This window comes from Hylobates moloch, unplaced genomic scaffold (genome assembly GCF_009828535.3).
Source record: "Hylobates moloch isolate HMO894 unplaced genomic scaffold, HMol_V3 SCAFFOLD_1, whole genome shotgun sequence".
Taxonomy (NCBI): domain Eukaryota; kingdom Metazoa; phylum Chordata; class Mammalia; order Primates; family Hylobatidae; genus Hylobates; species Hylobates moloch.
The window spans coordinates 4,323,110-4,342,577 of NW_026652276.1; the positions used below are offsets into that span (position 1 = coordinate 4,323,110).

Genomic DNA, 19,468 nt, shown 5'->3' on the forward strand with positions numbered 1-19,468 from the left:
CTTTGGGGTTCTCAGTAATTTAGGAAATGCGAAGGGATCCTGAGGTGCAAAGGTTTGAGAACCACTGATTTCAAAGTCAAGTTTGCTCTCCCTCCCAGAATGTGGAGAAAAGGGACTAAGCGATGGGAGAGAGCGGGAGATGATGGCAAAGTCCGAGAAAGTGAGCCCCCAAGGGGGACAGAGCCCTGGAGATGGGGATGCGTGGGGTGGAAGGGAAGTGCTGTCCTCATCCTCGGGGCAGGGGACCCACATGACTGTCCTCTGCAGTCCCACCTCCAGAGGGCCCTGGGACACGCGTGCCAGAACTGTGACTGGTGGGGCAGAGCAGAGACAAGGGGAGACTCCTCTCCTCAAGGGAGGCCCAGCGGCCTCTGAGGAAAGGGCTCATACCAGGGAAGCAAACGCTTCCAGGACAGGAAGAGGAAGGACAGGCCACTCTTATGATAGGGTCTGGACAGGAGAGGTGAGCCACGCAGGGTGAAGGGGTCAGACCTGTGCCCTGCTCTGCCCCTCTTGGGGTGGAATCTAGACAGGGGTGTGGCGGTAATATGCAGGAATACTGGGGAGAGCCCAGGATGGCGGGGCTGGTGGCCACCTCTGCAGGCACAGCAGGGGGAAGCTCCCACTGTGGCCGTCCCCAAGGTCCAGCACACAGGTGGGGGAAGAGACTGCATGAGGGGTCCTATGGGCCTCCACTTGCGTTGGGTGCTGGGGTGGTGGGGAACCCACATCCCTGTGATCCTCAGACCATGCTCCAGCAGGACTGCATGCGACGAAGAGCAACCAGGGGACTGGCAGAGGCTTGGGGTTTGTGGAAGAGGCCACAGCATGTGGGTATGTGGCTGGGATCAGGGTCTCAGTGGTGGGTGCCATCTGCATCTCAGTGCCTGGCCAGTACCCCCATGTACCACCCAGTGGTTCCCCACCCTGCAAGCTGACCTGCCCTCCACTCTGCATCAGGACCAGCAAGGAGGTGGGGACAGTGTGTGGAGTCAAGACCCCATCAACCTGGCCAGCGGGAGGGTCATGAGCCGTTCTCCCAAGGCCCAGCTGCTGGCCTGGCCAAAAGCAGGGGTTGGGGAGCAGAGGTGGGGTTGTGGGAGCTCTGGAAGAGAAGCTTAGCCAGGAGCAGAGACCCGGTAAGTGAGCAGAGTCTGGGAGATCTGAAGCCCTGAAGCCTGCACTGTCTTGCTGCTCAAGGGGGTGGGGTCTCACAAGCAGGAGCAGACGGGAAATAAAAGGCCTGTGTTTCCTTTGCACAGCTTGGTTGAGCATGAGTGAGTTTTTGACCATGCCACTGACGCAGCCGTCACCCTAACAACACAGGAAAACTCTCCTAACCAGAGAGAAGAAACAAAGAAAGAGCTGAGTCTTCAGATTAGAGGGGTCGCTGGATGGTAGGAGATGCCTACACAGACTGACAAGACCACTCGGTTATAGGGTGGGCAAAACCCCTACCAGCATGGTGGACAGAACTGGTGGCCTCTAATGGAGCGGAGCTCATGCAGGGGTCCTTTCTGCAGCGCTGAGGGCTGGCTGTGGGGCAGTGGCTCCTGTCCTACTGCTGCCGTTTCAGAGCTCCACCAACTCCATGGCTTAAAACAATGCAAATGCTGGCCAGGTGCGGTGGCTCACACCTGTAATCACAGCACTTTTGGAGGCCAAGGTGGGTGGATCACCTGAGGTCAGGAGTTCAAGACCAGCCTGGCCAACATGGTGAATCCCCATCTCTACTAAAAATACAAAAAATCAGCCCGGTGTGGTGGCGGGCACCTGTAATCCCAGCTACTTGGGAGGCTGAGACAGGAGAATCGCTTAAACCCAGGAGGTAGAGGTTGCAGTGAGCTGAGATCGCACCACTGCACTCCAGCCTGGGCAATAAGAGCAAAACTCCACCTCAAAAAACAAAATAAAATAAAATAAACACAATAAAAAACAATGCAAATGCATTACCTGACAGCTCTGGAGGGCAGAAGTTTGACTCAGGATTTACTGAGCTAACATCAAGGTGTTGGCAGGAGCCCCCGGGGGAGAATCTGCTCTCTGGCAGGTCAGCTTCTTGAGGGCTTCAGCTGTGTGGGCTCCTGGTCCCTTTCTCCATCTTCAAAACCAGCCATCCCTTCTGCTTCCAAGGCCCCTGTGATGATATTGGGCCCACCCCGGGAACCCAGGGTCATCTCCCAGGTCCAGGCCAGCAGGTGGGCAGCCTAAAATGCATAATCCCTTTGCTGTATAACCTCACGAATTCACAGGTTCCGGGGATTGGGAAGTGGACATCTTTTTGGGGGGGATTATTCTGCTTACCACCGGTAGCAGCATCCCCACAGCCTGTAGGGGAAAGCGTGTGAGCTCAGATTGTACTCCCAGCCAAGTGGGACAGATCCTCAAAGACAAAATCCACACTCCATGCCATGCCTGAGAAAACAGCCTGAGGACAGACCCCAGGTGATGGAGAAATGATTCCCGAGGGTGACCCTGAGTTGGGGGCTGGAGCACAAAAGACCCAGTGAGTCACGGGATGGAGGGGCCAAATGACTGAAAGCACGGCAACCAAAGTAAACCTCACGTCAGGGCTAACGGCTGGCAGAGGACGGAAAGACGGCAGCGTTGCTGAGGAGCAGCGCCGGGGACCCAGGCTCCCCATCCTGGGAACGTGTGTCGGGAATTACCACGAGGGAGCTGGAAACTCACTCAAGTTCCTGGAGATCCTCTAAAGGGGAAGACCAAGATGAGGATAAAAATGATGAAAAGGAAGTGAGTGGTGATGTGAGAATGGCAGGTGCCGAGACATGGAGCCTCAGAGAATCTCATAAAACACCTCAGACCAGCGTTCCCCTCCAGGCCCTACCTTGGCAGATGATTCCCTGTTTTAGCCCCTGTTTTTTTATCTCTAGAGTTGCCTGTGTCAGTGATTCCAACTAGTCTGGCTAAGGGTGATTTCAAATTCCTTATGATCAAAAAATGGATTTTTATTATTTATTTATGTATTTATTTTTGAGATGGAATTTCGCTCTGCCGCCCAGGCTGGACTGAAGTGGTGTGATCTTGGCTCACTGCAACCTTTGCCCCCAGGGTTCAGGTCATTCTCCTGCCTCAGCCTCCTGAGTAGCTGAGACGACAGGCGCCTGCCATATGGCTGGCTAATTTTTGTATTTTTAGTAGAGATGGGGTTTTGCCATGCTGACCAGGCTGGTCTCGAACTCCTGCCCTCAGGTGATCCACCTGCTTCGGCCTCCCAAAGTGCTAGGGTTACAGGCGTCAGTCACCGAGCCTGGCCAAAATAAATTTTTTTTTAAAGCAAGCTACGGTTTGCCCATGTCTCATACTGGGAGACCCTTCACAGATTCTCTCAGGAACCTCCTCTGTTTGCAGAGATCACAAATCCACGTCACTACCTATTTGCCTTTCCAGGGCAGGTTGGCAGGCCTAATATTTGATTTGTAGGCTGTGTCCTTTAAAACAGGGTGTTCCATTTGGGCTTCAGCCTTTCCCCCAGGGCATGAGTCACCCAAGTCCGGCTATGCATGGTCTCCTAGTTCTTCCTGGGTTTGGAGAATATCCATTAATTTCTACCATAACCACAGCTGAGGGGCTACCCCAACAAATGCAGAAAGCAGTTACTGGAAGAACTTGACACAAGCATGACATAAATCAGCACCAACGCAAGCTCAAGGGTGCTCAGGAGGAGGCCCGCTCCTTTTGTGCACAGCCCCAGGTCCCTTGGGTCCAGGACAGGTATGGGTGCCCAAGAAGTTCTGGGCTCTTCTGGGGACAGAGGGAGTTAAAAAGCTGTGACTATTAACCAATGTTCCCTTCAAGAAGGTTTACTTTGGCCCTACTTTGTATTTGTAAAACATTAAAAAATAATAACATGTGATAATCTTTTCTGTACTTAAAACCTTCTTAATACTCAAGTGATATGAATGAATCTAAAACACTCAAGACGTGAGCACTCTGAGGTCCACTTCTATGGAACTCACCACCAGATTACAGGAAAACAGGGACAATGGAACTTTGGTGCAAACGTCACGAGGATATCCTCAGCTAACTCCAGACTGTGAAAAATTCCACAAAAAGTAAACAGCTAGCTTTCTTCTACACGTAAGCTTCAAATTAAAAAAACAGAGAGCTGAAAAGAGATCTTACAGATTCAAAGAGACTTAAAAGATACAGCAAGCAAGTGTAAGGTCTGGACCTTATTTGGAGATGAGCGGAAAAGTTTTAACACACATTAGATATTTAAGGAATTAGAGCTAATTATTTTATTTATTGTTATTATTATTTTTTTTGAGGAGTGCAGTGGCGCGATCTCAGCTCAGGCAACCTCCACCTCCCAGGTTCAAGCAATTTTCTTGCCTCAGCCTCCTGAGTAGCTAGGATTACAGGCACCTGCCACCATGCCTGGCTGATTTTTTTGTATTTTTTGTATTTTTTTTTTTTTTTTAGTAGAGACGTGGTTTCACTATGTTAGCCAGGCTGGCCTCGAACTCCTGACCTCAGGTGATCCACCCTCTTCGGCCTCTCAAAGTGCTGGGATTACAGGTGTGAGCCACTGTGTCTCGCCTAGAGTGAATTATTTTAGATGTAATATCTATTTATGGGGGAAATAGGAGATGAGAGGAACAATAATACAAGACAATACACCAATACACAGCAAGCTCTCACTCACTGCAGACAGATCTGCAAATGCTAAAAGTAAACATTTACCAGATATTCATCACAGCTGGGTAACCCGCCCCAGACTCAGTTTCTCACCTGTGCATGGGGACAGTAAAAGTAACCACATCACAGGTTAACATCCGAGGGTTAAAGGAGACAACAGAGATGAAGCTGAAAGAGGTCGTCATCCAACGTGAGCCCAGAGGGCTGTGGAGTCGTTCCATGGTCAGTACCGTGCTGGGGGCTGGTGACGCAGCAGCCAAAGCAATAGAACCCTCATGAGGCTTAGATGCCGACAGGGATAAGACACTAACAAGGAAATGACTCACTGGGCATTGGAGAAGCGCTAAGGAGGAAATGGAGGAGGGAGTAAGGGCCCATGGTGAGCAGGGGTGAGGAGGGCGAATTTCATCATAAATACGATGGAAGCTCTGTGGGAGTTATGAGCTGGGGGATGACCTGATCCACACTTTTAAGGCATGAGTCTGGGGGACGTGAGGAGAATGGACAACAAGACAGTGAGGGTGGAGGGAGAGAAGAGTGAGTGTGTGTGTGGGGTGGATTCCTGTGGTGTCCACAAGAAAGACAGTGTGGCGTGACCTGAGGCCGGCATTGAGGGTGGTGAGCAGTGGCTGTATTGGTTGAGCCACGGGACTGGCTGAGTGTGGGGTGTGGGGTGACAGGGAAGGAGCAGAGACAGCCACGAGTCCTGGGAACTTAACTTTGGCAACCAGCCTGCGTCCAAGATGGGGATGGGGTGCTTGGAGGTGGAGGAGAAATCACAACTTCTGTTTTGGACATGCTGGGACAGAGATGCCAGTGGAACACTCTGGCCACAGTGTCGTGCGGGCCTTTGCCTACGAAAGTTAGAGTTCAGAGGATGCGTCTCTGATGTGGGTGTAAACTCGGGACTCATTGTTTAGATGTGTTGTCTAGCCGCTATAGTAGCTCCTACCTGCTAGGGCACATGCAGCTGCTTAAGTTTAAATTAATTAAAATTGAATACGATTAAAACTTTTGTTCCCCAGTTGCATCAGCCACACTTCTGGGGCTCCATAGTCTTGGGTGGCTAGTGGCTGCCACATGGGGCATGCAGATACGAACATTTCCATCACTGCAGAAAATTCCATCCGGTAGTGCTGGTCTAGAACTCATTTAAAACCTTGGGGCTGGACAAGGTCACTGGAGAAGTGAGTGACACAGAGCAGAGAAGAGAGTTGAGGCCAGGGCCCTCGACCCTGCACAAGGGAATATTTAAAGAGTCCAAGAAGTTCCAGCAGAGGAGACAAAGAAAGGGCTAGACTCCAACACACAATGTAGGGCCACATCCAGAGAGGGCTCAATGAGTGCTGAGCTTCTGCTACCATTATTGGATTTTTCTCCGTATTTTTTTAAAAAGTAAAATGTGACTAAGTGTAGGGGCTCACATCTGTAATCCCAGCACTTTGGGAGGTTGAAGTGGGAAGATCACTTGAGCCCAGGAGTTCAAGACAAGCCTGGACAACATAGAGAGACCCCATCTCTATAAAAAATTTAAAAAATTAGCTAGATGTGGTGATGCACGCCTGTAGTCTCAGCTACTCCGGAGACTGAGGTGGGAGGGTTACTTAAGCCTGGGAGGTCGAGGCTGCAGTGAGCCATGATCACACCACTGCACTCCAGCCTGGGTAACAGAGCGAGACTCTGTCTCAAAAAAACAAACAAAAAAGTAAAATGGGATAAAATTACATTTTCACAACTTGCTTTTTCTACTGGACAATGTCTTGTGAACTATTAATGTCAATTTATTTCTATAGCATTATTTTTATTGGGTGCTGAGCAACCCATTGTTAAATCCGTTGTTAAATTTGGTATTTAACCAAAGCCTGAACATATGGACATTAGGGTCTTTCTAGTTCTTCTCTCCTGTAACCCTTGTCTGATTCTCTCCTTATGATGACTTTCAGCAGAGGACCTGCTGGCTCAATGGGTGAGCATACTTTTAAGACTTTTGCTACCTTGTTCCAAATGGGCCTCTGCAAAGATCTGATGTGGTGGCCACTACTCACATGTGGCCATCAAAAACCTGCAATGTGACTAACAAGACTGAAGAGCTAAATTTTATTTAATTATAATTTTTTAATTTTATTATAATTAATTTTAATAGCCACTAGTGGCTAGTACCTTCTGTCCTGGACAGTGCAGCCTTAGGTCTATTTATATGATGATTTAACTGGGCTATATATATTTTTTTCTTTATCTTCATCAATATGAGGTGTCAGGGTGAGGCCAGTGAACACTCTGGTATGAAGCAGTTTAAATCACACAGGATTTATTTGTTCTTTGACTATATGAAACATCCGTCCATAAAAGCATATGGACCCAAACCCTCCGGGAAGATCTGTCATTGGCAATTTATTCCAATAATGGGCCAGCAGGAAAAAGAGGAGGCTTCAAACTAACCACAGAGAAAGGTGAAGAGAGTGTGGGGAAAGGAACACCCAGGACAAACAGAGGGTCAGGAGGGACAAAGGCTGAGAAGGGGCTGCTGATCGGGCAGCTCCTGGGATAGGACGTGGGTGTTAAGTTAAATCTATCCTAAAACTCCTGTCTGATGCCAGTGGTGCTAACTTCCTAATTTTGTACATCTTCAAGTTTTTGATTCTATGGTGCACAGCACTGTGTCCTCGTGGGAGGCAGGAACAGCTCTCCCACTCTATATAGCAAACAGCCCATTCCCAAATCCCTAGTGGCACAGACGACTTCAGGGAGAGATTATGCCTGCCTGTTCCCCTTCCTTCTCACCGATCCCTCCTAAGGGCCAGCAAGGAGAGCCTTGTCAGGGGTGTGCGTCACTGAATGTCCACAGCACAGCCTGGAGGAAGGGGCAGGCCTGGCCAAGGGAGCAGCAGCTTCCGTGGCTTGGGGACAGTACGCTGCTCAAGGGGGTCTCAGGGTCACATGCCCTCCTTCCTCCAGCATATCAGGAATCTGGACCAGCTTGTTTGTCCCTGCTTTGACAGAGGAGAAATCAAAGTTGTGCTGTTCTGATGCTGTGGGAAAGGGTACAGGCGTCACCTCCAGACCCTGCCCAGCGTCCTTCAACATGATTGATGCTCACATCTGCGGAGAAATACTGAGCAGGAATCCATCTGACACACATCTGCTAATTTTAAGAATGTTAAAAGAAATGCATTTTCTTTGGTTTGATAATTGGCGCATTAAGTGAATCAGATCTTAAGCAAATCAACCCCCCGGCAAACTTGTTTCTGGAGCACTGGCTTTGAGTCTGCGCGCTGTGTTCCCCGATGCATATTCTGGGTAGTAAAGCTCTTTCCAAGAAATGAGGGTGTGTTTCTTGGTTTCACAATTCCCCCACCCCTGTCCTCTCCTCTCTCCTATCATTGGCCTTGAGTTTCCTCGGGCTGGGTCGCGCCCACGGGCATCCCTCTCAGAGTATGTGAGACACACTGGAAACTGCTGGGTGGTTCCCGAATTGCTACATTTGTTACTGCCACCTACTTAGTGGTCCCTTGAGCACCAGTTTCTTCATCCAGCCTCTTGCTGATTCAGATATTTAAGACTTGGTGACCGGGAGCAGACATGAGGACCCCGAGGATGTCACCCAGAGAGACGCTACAGAGAACGGGATTCTGTGGCGGGAGCACACAGATGCTGTTCGTGTTGAAATTGGTTAAACGCACAGACTAACAATGATGAAAGACGGGGAAGAGAGAGGTTCATTATTGTAAAAGTTATCTTCCGTTTCATCACGGGTTTCTGGTATTTTCGCCAGCTCCTCTGCAGAACCAATTTTGGTGCCAAGAACCAGAGCCTTTATTCTACGCTTGTTTCCTCTGTGGCCTTGCAGAGCGTCCACACCGCCCCGTTGGAGCAGAGCACACTGCGAGGTGTGTTTCGACCTTGCGGTGCTCACGGCACCTGCACGTGACACGTGCCCACACGCCAGGGCCCTGCCACTCCCCAGGGCTCATGAGGCACCTGTGAAAAGGCTTCTCACAGGTAGAGGCAGCTCTCCTTTTAGTGACATATTTAACCAATAGGGCAGTCAACAAAAGACAACCACAAATGAAACAATAAGAAACTCAAAAACCTCTTAACTACTTCTGCCCCCACACTGTTTACATCAGGGGTCCCCAAGCCCCGGCCGTGGCCCAGTAAGTGTCCCTGGCCTGTGAGGAACCGAATTGCATGGCAGGAGGTGAGTGGCAGGTAAGAGAGCATTTCCCGCCTGAGCTCCGCCTCCTGCCAGGTCAGCGGCAGCAGTAGATTCTCATAGAGCTCCCGTAGTTCTCTGCTGTGAACTGTGCCCGTGAGGGATCGTGTGCTCCTCATGAGAATGAGAACGAGGTGGAACAGCTTCATCCTGAAACCATCCCCAACCCCGCCCCGGCCCCCTCCCCCCACCCCTCACATCTGTGGAAAAATTGTCTTCTATGAAACCAGTCTCTGGTGCCAAAAAGGTTGGGGACCACTGGTTTACACGATTCTTTGCCTCCCAAATGTGTCACCTGCTGAAATGTACTCTCATAGTAAGACCCATCATAGCAATGCCACTTGGGGCTTCAGTATTCTCAACCTAACACTACCTTGACACAGGCTTTTCACAGCACTGCCTCTCTGCACACTGACGTTTTCAACACGGTACTCTACCCTCATGTGGCCCCTCCCCATCGGAAGGCATTTGGGGATTTAACAAGCCCACCCCCTAATCACATAGCAGGCCGAGAAGACGTAGCAGAGTGGGCCAATTAACGCCCTCACCACTGGCTCATTCTGAGCAAACAGCCTCAGGCACAGAATGAACAATGCACAGAACGAACAATGTGACCTCGGCCGTAACCAAGTGGCCATCAGCGGCCCACCAGGCAGGGTCATCAGAACCCATATTCTTACAAAAGTCCTTTCCTAAGAGTACTGAGAGGTGACCTGGGTGCGTCCTTTCCTAAGAGTTCTGTGAGGTGACCTGGGTGCGTCCCTTCTTTGCAATGTGGAATGATGAAAAGAGCATGAAATAAGGAAAGACGGGTGTCAGAAGGGGGTGAGCCACAGACAGGAAACACATGGGAGTTTCTGCTAAACCCGCTTCAGATAAGCCTGGACTGGAGCAGGGCGGACCACTCAGCAGTCCCCTAGAAGACAGTGCCTGCCCGGGACCCCCAGGCCCCACTGGCTCCCTCCCTCTGCTCCTTGGAAAACATCGTTCTCTCCCCTTTTCCTTTTCTCTCCATTCGTCTATACTCAGGCAATGAGAAGTTACAAGTTGCCATTTGAAATAAGGGCTGACAATAGCCAGGGCTGCCCTGGAGACAGGGCAGGATGCACCTGGGAAGGAGCCACCCAGAAGGGGGTTCTGCTAATGAGAACGATGCTCTGCCCTTGGCACAGCCTGAACGCCAAAGCTGATGCAGGGAGAGCTGCTCTGGTGAAAACAGTGAGAGAACATTTGAGTTTACCTAGAGAGAATGGGAAAGAGAGGGTGAGGGACTTCAGAATGTGGAAATGGGGGATCTGAGATTCAAGAGAGAAGCGGTGAGGACAAGGCCCTTGAGACCGCATTTTCCTGCCAGCGTAAATGGGACAGGGTGGCAGCCCTGGGGTCAGCTGTGTGCCGGTCGGCAGCCTCTGCTCAGGCTTTAAGTCGGTCGCGGCTGGCCATGGCCACCAGGCTGGTACTGGCTGTACCAGGGCCAGAAGGATGGGCCCTCTCCCGAGACCAGCGGTGAAACCTGGGCTATAATGAAATCCAACGGTGACTGGTGGTCCAGGGCCGAGGGAGAGTGGGGGATCGCACGGCGGGGAGGCTCTGACCCCGGCCCCTCCCCGCCAACACGGGCGCCTCCTGCTCCATGTGGGGCTGAACTGCTCTTGCTTCACCTAACGGTTTGTTGTGGATGCTGTTCAGCATGGGGACCCAAAGTCCCCCTTCTGCTGCTCCTTCTGTCTCCTTCCTTGGTGCTTTGTCTCCTCAACATGCTTGAGCTGACGTCCCCGGGGCTGGTCCCTATCCGGATTCCCTTCCAGTGTGGTCTCCTACAGCCCTGCCGCTTTAAATGCTGAGGTCAGCTGAACAATGCTGCCACCCCCCGCCCCATGGCGTTCATGTTCTAGTCCCAAGAATCTGTGAAAATGTCACCTCACACAGCAAAAGGGACTTTGCCGATGGAATGACATTAAGGATCCTGAGATGGGAAGAGGGTCCTGGATGATGCGGGCAGTCCCTAAATGTAACCATATTTCTCCTCATAGCGGAGAGAGGAAGGCAGGAAAGTCAAAGAGAGAGATGTGAGCACGGAAGCACAGGTGAGAGAGGGAGAGGGTGAGAGAGAGGCAGTGGCAGAGGGAGACATTGTTAGATATTGTGCTGATGGCTTTGGAGGTGGAGGAGGGGCCAGGAGCTAAGGAATCCAGGAAGCCTCTAGAACCTGGAAAAGGCCGAGAGATGGGTCCTCCCTCGAGCCTCCAGCTGGAATGTAGCTCTGAGGACACCTTGATTTTAGGACCTCTGACCTGCAGAACTGCAGGAGAGCTGTGTGCTTTAAACACTAAATCTGTACTGTACAAGTCACATATGCGGCAGTCCCAGAAACGAATACAAATACCTTTCATCTGTTTCACCATATGAAGCTTCACCATTACAAAGCTCTCATAACGCATCTCCTCTGAGCTCCAGACTAGTGTATGTGTCCAACACCCGCTCAACACACCTGCGTGATGTCACTTCAACATGCCTGAAACATTTCCCCCAAACCTCTCCATCTGTGGCCTCCCCAGCAGAGCTGACCTCAACTCTGTCCTTGAAGTTGCTCAGGCCACAACCTTGAAGTTGCCCTTGACCCCCTCACCCTGGAGACCCCCCACCTGATCTCTGGACAAGCTTGCTGGCTCTGCCTGCAAAGTGCATCTGGCCACTTCACAGAGCCCACCGCTGTGAAACAGAAACCAGGACTTGCTGTTGCTCCGCTTGAAGGCCTGTGGTGACTCAGGGGAAGGCTGAGGCCCTGTGAAGCTCTACAGGACCCCCATGACTGGCAACAGATCCCATGCTCCCCACCTGGTACGTCTCCAACTGCCTCCCTTCCTGGCCCCCCTCATTCACTCCACTCCAGCCTCGCCAGCCTATGCTCTCCCTGGGGCACACCAGGCTCCCTCCTGCCATCTTCAGTGGGGCCCTCTGCCCTCCACCCTCTGCCCCCTGTCCTCTGCTCTCTGCCTTCCGCCCTCCACCGGGAGCATCCTCTCAGCTTTTGCTTAACTACTTCCCTCATATGCTTCCTTCTCATAGGGTGACCCAATCCACTAAAGACATCAAGACAGGATAAGGGGGCCCAGATGATAGAGGGGGGAGGAAGATGTGCAGTGGATGGAGGAGTGAACAAGGATCGGTGGGTTTTAGCCCAGTCACTGGGCAGAGTGGTACAAAACCGTGCTGGGGTCACCCATGATGAGGACGGGATGCTGCCTGGCATTGCTGAAAAGAGAGGTGGAAGGGCAGTCTGTGTCCTAAAGACTTGATTCCGACATCTAGGTGTTTCAGAATGGCATGGAGACTTTCCCCATGTATCACCTTTTGCTCTATTCTTCAAAGATGTGGCCTAAGTGTCATCTGGCTTAGCAGATATCACCCTGGAAGCTGGGTCAAGTTGAAATAAAACTATTCAGAGAGAAAGTGAATGTCAGTTTGGCAAGTCAGATCTTCTCATTGAGAAAACCAAGGCCAGAAAGAAGAGCTGTGTCCCAGACCCGGCTTCCTGTCCATCACTCTTCACCCTGCACGTGGCCGTCGACCCACCCAGACAGCACCCATATGATGGCCCTGGGGGTAGATTAGGGACCCCGGGCTCCTTGGGCTCAGCACGGCACACTCACTCTAGTCGTTCCTCTTCTTTCCTTCGGAGGTCAAAATCTCGTTGAACAACTTTCAAGACATGCTGGGCCTCTTCATCAGTGAGCTTGGAAAGATCCAGTTTCTTCCCCATTTCTGCTTCTTGTCGGGGTCACACCTGGAATGTCACAGGATCACAAGTCATCAGTCCCAGAAGCCTACCGATGCCAACCAAGTCACAGAGTAAAAGACAACACAGAACGCCGCTGACTTCTCAGGACATCTGTCTGTACTTGGGTTAAATGGTTTTCTAATGCTCATCTGGAAACTTGTGTAGTTTAAGGAATTTAAGTGAATCTATGCAAAATTCCCACATTCGAATTTTAAAAGGGATATACTTCCTACTCTCCCAAACATACTCAGCCACGGGTCCCTCCTTCTCTTTCCACTGTGGAATAAACGTCAGTGTTCTCCCCATCCAGGGGCATGGCTCCTTTCCCTCACCTAGGGTTGAGCTTTGCAACAGAAAACCCTGGGAGAAATGCTCCATTCCTGAGGCTTCTCGCCTTAAGTTTCTTGGGAGAGGGAACAGCACAGAAAAGAGGAAACTTCACAGCAAATTCATAGTCAGCTCAGAGTCTCCTGTTCATCTCCTAGACCTCCTAGAACGATGCTGCAGGCTCCGTGTGGGCAGGGACGCCTGGATGACTGACCCACTAGGTGGAAAAGTTGGGACACTCCACAACACTTGGAAGGTTTCACCATCCTCCGGGCGTGGGGGGCTGTTCAGGTTTGCCATGTATGTGTTTGGGGGTGGTTACAGGGGGAGGTCATATTAGCCTGATGCCTATGAGGACGATGTGCTTGTGCTGGGAGTATCCACATAATTTCCATGGGGAGGCAAAAGTGATGCAACTTGGGAGAACAAAACATCTGGGCAGGATGAGCAGTGGGTGCTGAGCCTTATTTACTTGAGAGGTCAGCTATGGGGCTGCCCAGGAGGGATTCTCAAGCCTGGGGTGTATTAGGACCACCTAACACTACTGGTGGCTAGGCCCCACCCTCAGCAAATCTAATTAAATTTTTTAAAATTTTACTTAAATTTTTTTTTAGAGACAAGTTCTCACTATGCAGCCCGGGCTGGTCTTGAACTCTTGGCTCCTGGGCTCAAGTAATCCTTCTGCCTTGGCCTCCCAAAGAGCCACGATGCCTGTCTGAGAATCTGTTGTGACTCAGCTGCTCAGCAGAGCAGCAGCCCCACCTAATGCACTATGTGATGCTGTGTTTGTAGGTAACCTGATGACCAAGAAGTCAAACCTCAGATGATCTTATGCCCTTTTTGAAGATCATCAGACCTGATCCCAATCAATGTCCAAAGGACAGAGGAAGGAAAATCCAACTGTCAAAAGCCAAGATAAGCGGAACCTTAGAATCTTGCTTGCTACTCAAAATGTGGTTGGTGGACTGGCAGCATCCCCTGGGAACTTGTTAGAAGTACAGACTCTCAGGCTTCACCCCAGACCTACTCATTCAGAATCTGCCTTTGAACAAGATCTCCAGGCAGCTCGAGTGCATGAGTTGGCCCATGCTGCTGTCCCCAGAGCCCTCTGAGTAGCAAAGCTCTAGGGGAGACTCATTCACTTGGGTAGTGGGTGAGTCACCGGGGACCTTGGCCTGTACATCCTATCAGATGGTTGATGGGTGTGAGGCAGGGGAGTGATGCAGTGGTGGTGGCTGAGCAGAGAATGACAAATCCACTTGCTGGCTTTTCTATGGAAATATCACACAGGCCTCACAGCTTATATTGATGTGGACATTACTGCTGGGTATAAAATTGGAGGAACAATTATACCAGGGAGAACCTCACCACCAATGCATGCACACTGGGACACTGCAAAACTGTGCGTGCTCCCCACAGAGGACTTCCCTGATCATCCTGTGGTTTTTACTCCTTCACCTGTCCCCATCCCTTTAACGTTTCTTTATACCCCTTAACAGTTGGTGATGTCCCATTAGTTATTGTTAAGCTCCACAAGAATGGCACCTCTGTCTGTTCCCAGCACATGGCAGGTGCTTTTGTGTGCTTGCAGCTCCCTGGTGTGCAGCAGGCTGTGCCAGGGAAGCCCTCGGCCCTCAGATGCTGCAGCTACAGACAGACCAGCTCTGCTCTGGGCACTGAGGCTTTGGGGAATGGATGACTGGGAGTTCTGCTGTGAGTAACTGAAAGTTTAAAAACCACCTCGTGATTTCAACAAGTTTTCCTTGAGGACTTGAACCTATTTTCTCAGGAACATTAGAGAAGGGGTCCAATCTGTGTGCTTTCAGGGGGACGTCTCAAAACCACCAAAAAGACTCAATTTTGCTTCTGAATTCTGAGAAGCATCTCCCATCGGTGCTGCTGACCATTTGGAAGTGTTTATCAAAAAATACTAACAAAACTCCCCCTGTGCTAGAGATGTACTTCGATTTTGTTGCACAAGAGGTTAATTACGAAAAGGGACATTTTCTGGGCAGATAACATTTAAAATAAAAATGTCTACAGAGTTCTCATGGAAGTCAGCCAAAATAGTCCCTGGCTTATGCCATAAAAATGGGGAAGGATAATTCGTTGAATTTGTTTACACCCATTCCTCAACGTTTTCACTCTCAAACGTAAAGATGAGTGTTTGCAATACAAGAAGAGATTGCCCCAATGCCCTGGGAGCATTCGAACTCTGTTTGTTTACAGTCGGATTTAGGTTCTGATCAAGAAACCCTTACTACAGAACTCATTTTTGATGCTCCCACGGAGCACACACTTTCTGGTTTCTAAATTGGAACAAAAAGTTATTATTTGATGCATGACTGGAGTTCATTCACTTTTATTTTTCATGAGTTCTGAAAAAAAAGGATCATAAGAAGAGCATTCACCGAAGTTCTATTTTCAGAATGGATGGACAGTGTGACCATCAGCTGAGGCATTATCATTCCCTCTCTTCTCCTAACATAGAAGCCAAAATTCCAGGCCTCAGTTTGAGAAACTTGAATCATGATGTGTGAGGAAAAAAAGCAAAACAAAAGGAAAAACCTGCTTTTCTTATCTTGCAAGCTTCACATTCTTAGAGCACAGTCAGTGACCAGTAAGTGAACGGATAAAAAGATCATAGAGCATCACAGCCAATGTCCTGGAGGCTGCCTGGATATCTGTCCCTCCCCCATTCTATCCCCTTTCAGATGGTTTTGTTTCTTATTTTTTGAGATGAGGTCCTGGTCTGTCGCCCACGCTGGAGTGCGATAGTGCAATCATGGCTCACTGCAGCCTCGACCTCCATGGGCTCAGGGAGGTGAGGGCAGAGAACATGCTAGACCCATGAGGAGTGCAGGGCTGCGCTGTGCCGGCCCTAGCTGGGTGGGGCTCCCAGAGTGCATGTGTTGAGGGAGGGCAGACGCCACTCTGCTCTATCTGCTCCTTGTTCCATTTCTGTTTAGATAACGCCTGCTCACGAGGTTCCTAAACAAAACACTTCCACTTAGTGCCTGTTCCACTGCTCAGATTCGATCATATTTTAAACACTGGAGACAGCCAGCCTTCCCCAGTGGTTGAATAGCCATAGTGGGGCAGAGGGAGGGGACAAAGGGATTGACAGGCAGGGAGGAAAGGGTGGAGCTGGTTTTATAAGATGGGCATCCCAGGCCCAGACCGCTGAATTCCAGTGGTGTGTCATCTTTATTCATTAAAGAGTTGAATTCATTTTTTGGCCAAATTGAAGGGAAATCGGGGTGGGGGTTCCTCCTGGATGAGGAATTGGCTTAACTAGCTCTTGGCTGACTGTTCTTGGAGCCTTGGAGCAATGGTGATTGTGGGTGATCACTCGCCTGGGCAAACAAACTGGCAAGCTAACAACAGCAGGAACGCTCTCTCTGACTCAGAACCAAGGCGTGTCGTGTGGTGTTATTCTTGCTGATAAAGGGGAGGTGGCAGCAACGACAACTGTGCTGCCCTCTGCCTTAATCCTTTGTGGCTGTTTCCCGAATGCTGCCGTCCAGGTCGGCCTGTGTGGTTATTTCTGTGGGCGGGGCCCATCAGTAGGCACTGACCCCCAGCTCTTATCAGTGGCTAAATGAGCACATTTCCACCCAGAAGGGCCACTCCCTTCCCTACAGGTGAACCAGGCACATCTGTGCTGTATGTAGCCACAAGGGTCTGGAATGGCTCCAGCAGCAACAGCACTGGGAGGGTGTTCTGCCCCTCAGCCACCTGCCCACCAATCTGCCATCCCCTCTGCTCTCCCAGCTCTCTGGAGAGTTGGTGGTAAACCTCATTTATAGGTGGACATGAGTTCTGCATTTGCACCTAAAGCCTCAGTGCTAGTCTCTACAGCAAGGATGGGTCCCAGGTGAGGCTGCAGAAGGAGGAAGGGGCTGAGAGGTGGGAGCTGGGTTCCCATCCCAGTTCAGGCACAGCCAGCCCGGCCGCCTGGGACAGATGCCCCTCCTCTCAGGGTCTTAGTTTCCCCATCTGTACCAGGGACAATGGCTGAGCTCCAGGACCTCTCTGGCCCTCTCCAGCCCTGGATGATGCCAGGATGTTGAGATTAAGAGAGGGAGTGATGGCGTGGGCGTAGTGGGGAGGAGTAGGGGCAAGGGCTGTTCCTCCAGAGGTTGCTTCTGAAAAGAACACGACGGCTGGCCCTAGAAGGCTGCTCCAACCCCTGAGACTGGGGCTCATTTGAGCCATTATTGCATAGTGGTTGAAAGGCACGAATTTCACTCTTCCCATTAGCCCACAGGGCCCTGGGACACTTCCACCACCTCCAGCCCCTCACTGCGCACACATTCAGCTGGTTTGTTTGAATTTTTTCCGAGTCACTCATGTCGTACTCAGTAAGACCGACTGACTCCCCATGTGTGTGCCAGGCACCATCCCATGTTCTCTAAATGTGTCCTCAGTCAATCCTCTGAGGCACCTGCTACTGTTCTCAGAGGCTGAGTGAGGGTCAGGAGCACAGTGACCCGTGCCTGGTACTTAGATACTAAGGAGCATGGCTCTGGGCAGGGAGGGGGCTGGGCCCAGGAAGGCTGAGGCCTTGCTGAGGTCAACTGAGTCCTGCCAATGAGCAGGTGGAGGGATGGGTTTCCTAGGACAGATGCAGGCCAGCTGAACCCGAGGTGTCAATGTCACTGCTCAGCAGCACGGTCTGCAAGTCCAGGAGCCTTTTCCTGAGACTTCACAGCCCCCAGCCATGCTGGCCTTTGCACCTGTTGGGAGCCTTGCTCTCCCCCGACTGTCATTTCACTCCCTCAGAAAGAAATATGTGAACAAGATACCAGCCACACCACCTAAAAAAGGACCTGTCCCAAGTTCCGTGTGGAGGTGAGGTGGAGTTTCCGGCGCCAGTTAATGTCAGTGGGACGCAGTGTCCAAGCCTTTGGAATCTTCGGGGATTTACAAGTGAGATTCCGTTCCTGTAGGGACTTGGGGCCAGTGGGGACGAAGCCCACAGGTGCTCACAGCTCACAGACCCTTCCCACATCTCTACTTCCCACATCCATCTCCCTGGTGGGCCCAAGGAGTCTGTCTGCAAACAAAAGGTGATTCCAGTAAAACAGACTTTTAGACGCCCAGAGGAAGCCGGGTGCCTCCTCCCACACCAAGCTCATCCGGCCTCTTCCTCACCCCAAGACCAGCTCCTGGGCCGGGAAGAAGCCTTTCCCCTGGGACCAGCCTGCTTGGATCAGCAGCCTTGGCCCAGTCTGCATGGCAGATTCGCGATGGAGGCAATGGAGCTTCTGATTAAAACCAACCGTTTTGCCCAAAATGGGGATCCCCCGCCACCCCACTCCCACCCGTGCCCGCACCCAGACCAGTCTGCTTAAAGAATCCAGGTGAAGCCTGGGGACTAAGGCTGGGTGGCTGGGAACCCGCTGTCCTCACCAACCTGGACAGAGGGCGGGAGGCTGGCGGCTGGGGGCGTTTTCACACCAGTGGGTCTGCACGCGACGCCGCGCACCCCCACAAAGCCTAAGCCCCGAGTCCTGGGCGCCACCCTGGCCCCGCTGTTCCCTCTTTTCTGTGCACTCACCGGACCCTCTCCGGGGGACGCTGAGTCCCTGGTCCAGCACCTGGGAGAGAAAGGAGGCAACGAAGCAGGGCGTCAGGCCAGGGCGTCAGGTGAGGGCGCTGGGCCAAGGCTGGATAATGGGGGCAAGCAGGGCGCGGGGCGCAGAGCGGCTGGCTAGCGCCTGGCTGTCCGGGGCAGGTGGGCAGCTGGCCAGGTCCTGGCGCCTCCCGCCCGAACCACGTGGGCTGCGCCACGCTCCGCCCAGCTCCGGGAGCGCGGACACCTCTGGACGCCCTGCCAGGCCCAGGGCGTGATTGACACCTGGGGCGCCCGCACGGGAAGCGCCAGTGCGGGGGAGAGCCCCGGATACTCGCCCCCAAGCCAGTTTGGGGAGAAAGACGCCGGCGGGGAGGGGAAAGTTGAGCACACAGCTGAGATTCTCGTGAGTTGCGGCGACTTTGCATGGGTGACATCGCGCCGCGGTCCTGCCTTGGGCACGGTGGGACCCGCTTGCTGAGCGCGCTCTAGAGCGCGCGGCACATCGTCGAAATTTCTAACTCTGCAGGGAGAGCGCTATGTACTTCGGCTTTACAGATGGGGAAACTGAGGCTCAGAAACGCGCCCTACCAAAGTCACCGACCAGTAAGTGGCAACGCCAAATAACAAGTAGGACTTTAAGCCCAGGGCTTTCTGCTGCAGAGCGCGTACCCTCACCCCTTCGATTCTGCCAGGCATCAGGACCAGGAGGGTCCCGCAGCCGCGGGCAGCCCTGCTGCGGGGAGGAGACCGAGGCCTTGCCCGCCAAGAAAAAGTCAAGATCCGCGGGCAACTGGGGCAGATGTGGAAGCCAGGACGCGCGACGCGGCGGTTCCAGGACCGAAGACGCGCTGCGGGGAACGCCTGGGAGCTCCACGCCGCTGCGCTCTCCTCCTGGACTCTAGGG

General features: G+C 51.9%; 1 protein-coding gene across 3 annotated transcripts in view; it reads right to left on the reverse strand.

Annotated features, from left to right (window-relative positions):
* The window catches only part of MLPH (melanophilin), a 62,467-nt gene extending 43,775 nt beyond the window's left edge, over positions 1-18,692 (reverse strand). For all 3 annotated transcript variants that reach the window (XM_058445912.1, XM_058445902.1, XM_032753521.2), the window contains exons 1-2: positions 18,547-18,692; positions 12,529-12,662 (exon numbers count right to left, since the gene is read on the reverse strand). In XM_058445912.1, coding sequence (XP_058301895.1) covers positions 12,529-12,638 — 110 coding nt within the window. In that variant the 5' untranslated portion in view covers positions 12,639-12,662; positions 18,547-18,692. The remainder of the gene's footprint in view (positions 1-12,528; positions 12,663-18,546) is intronic.
* Positions 18,693-19,468: the final 776 nt, after the last annotated feature.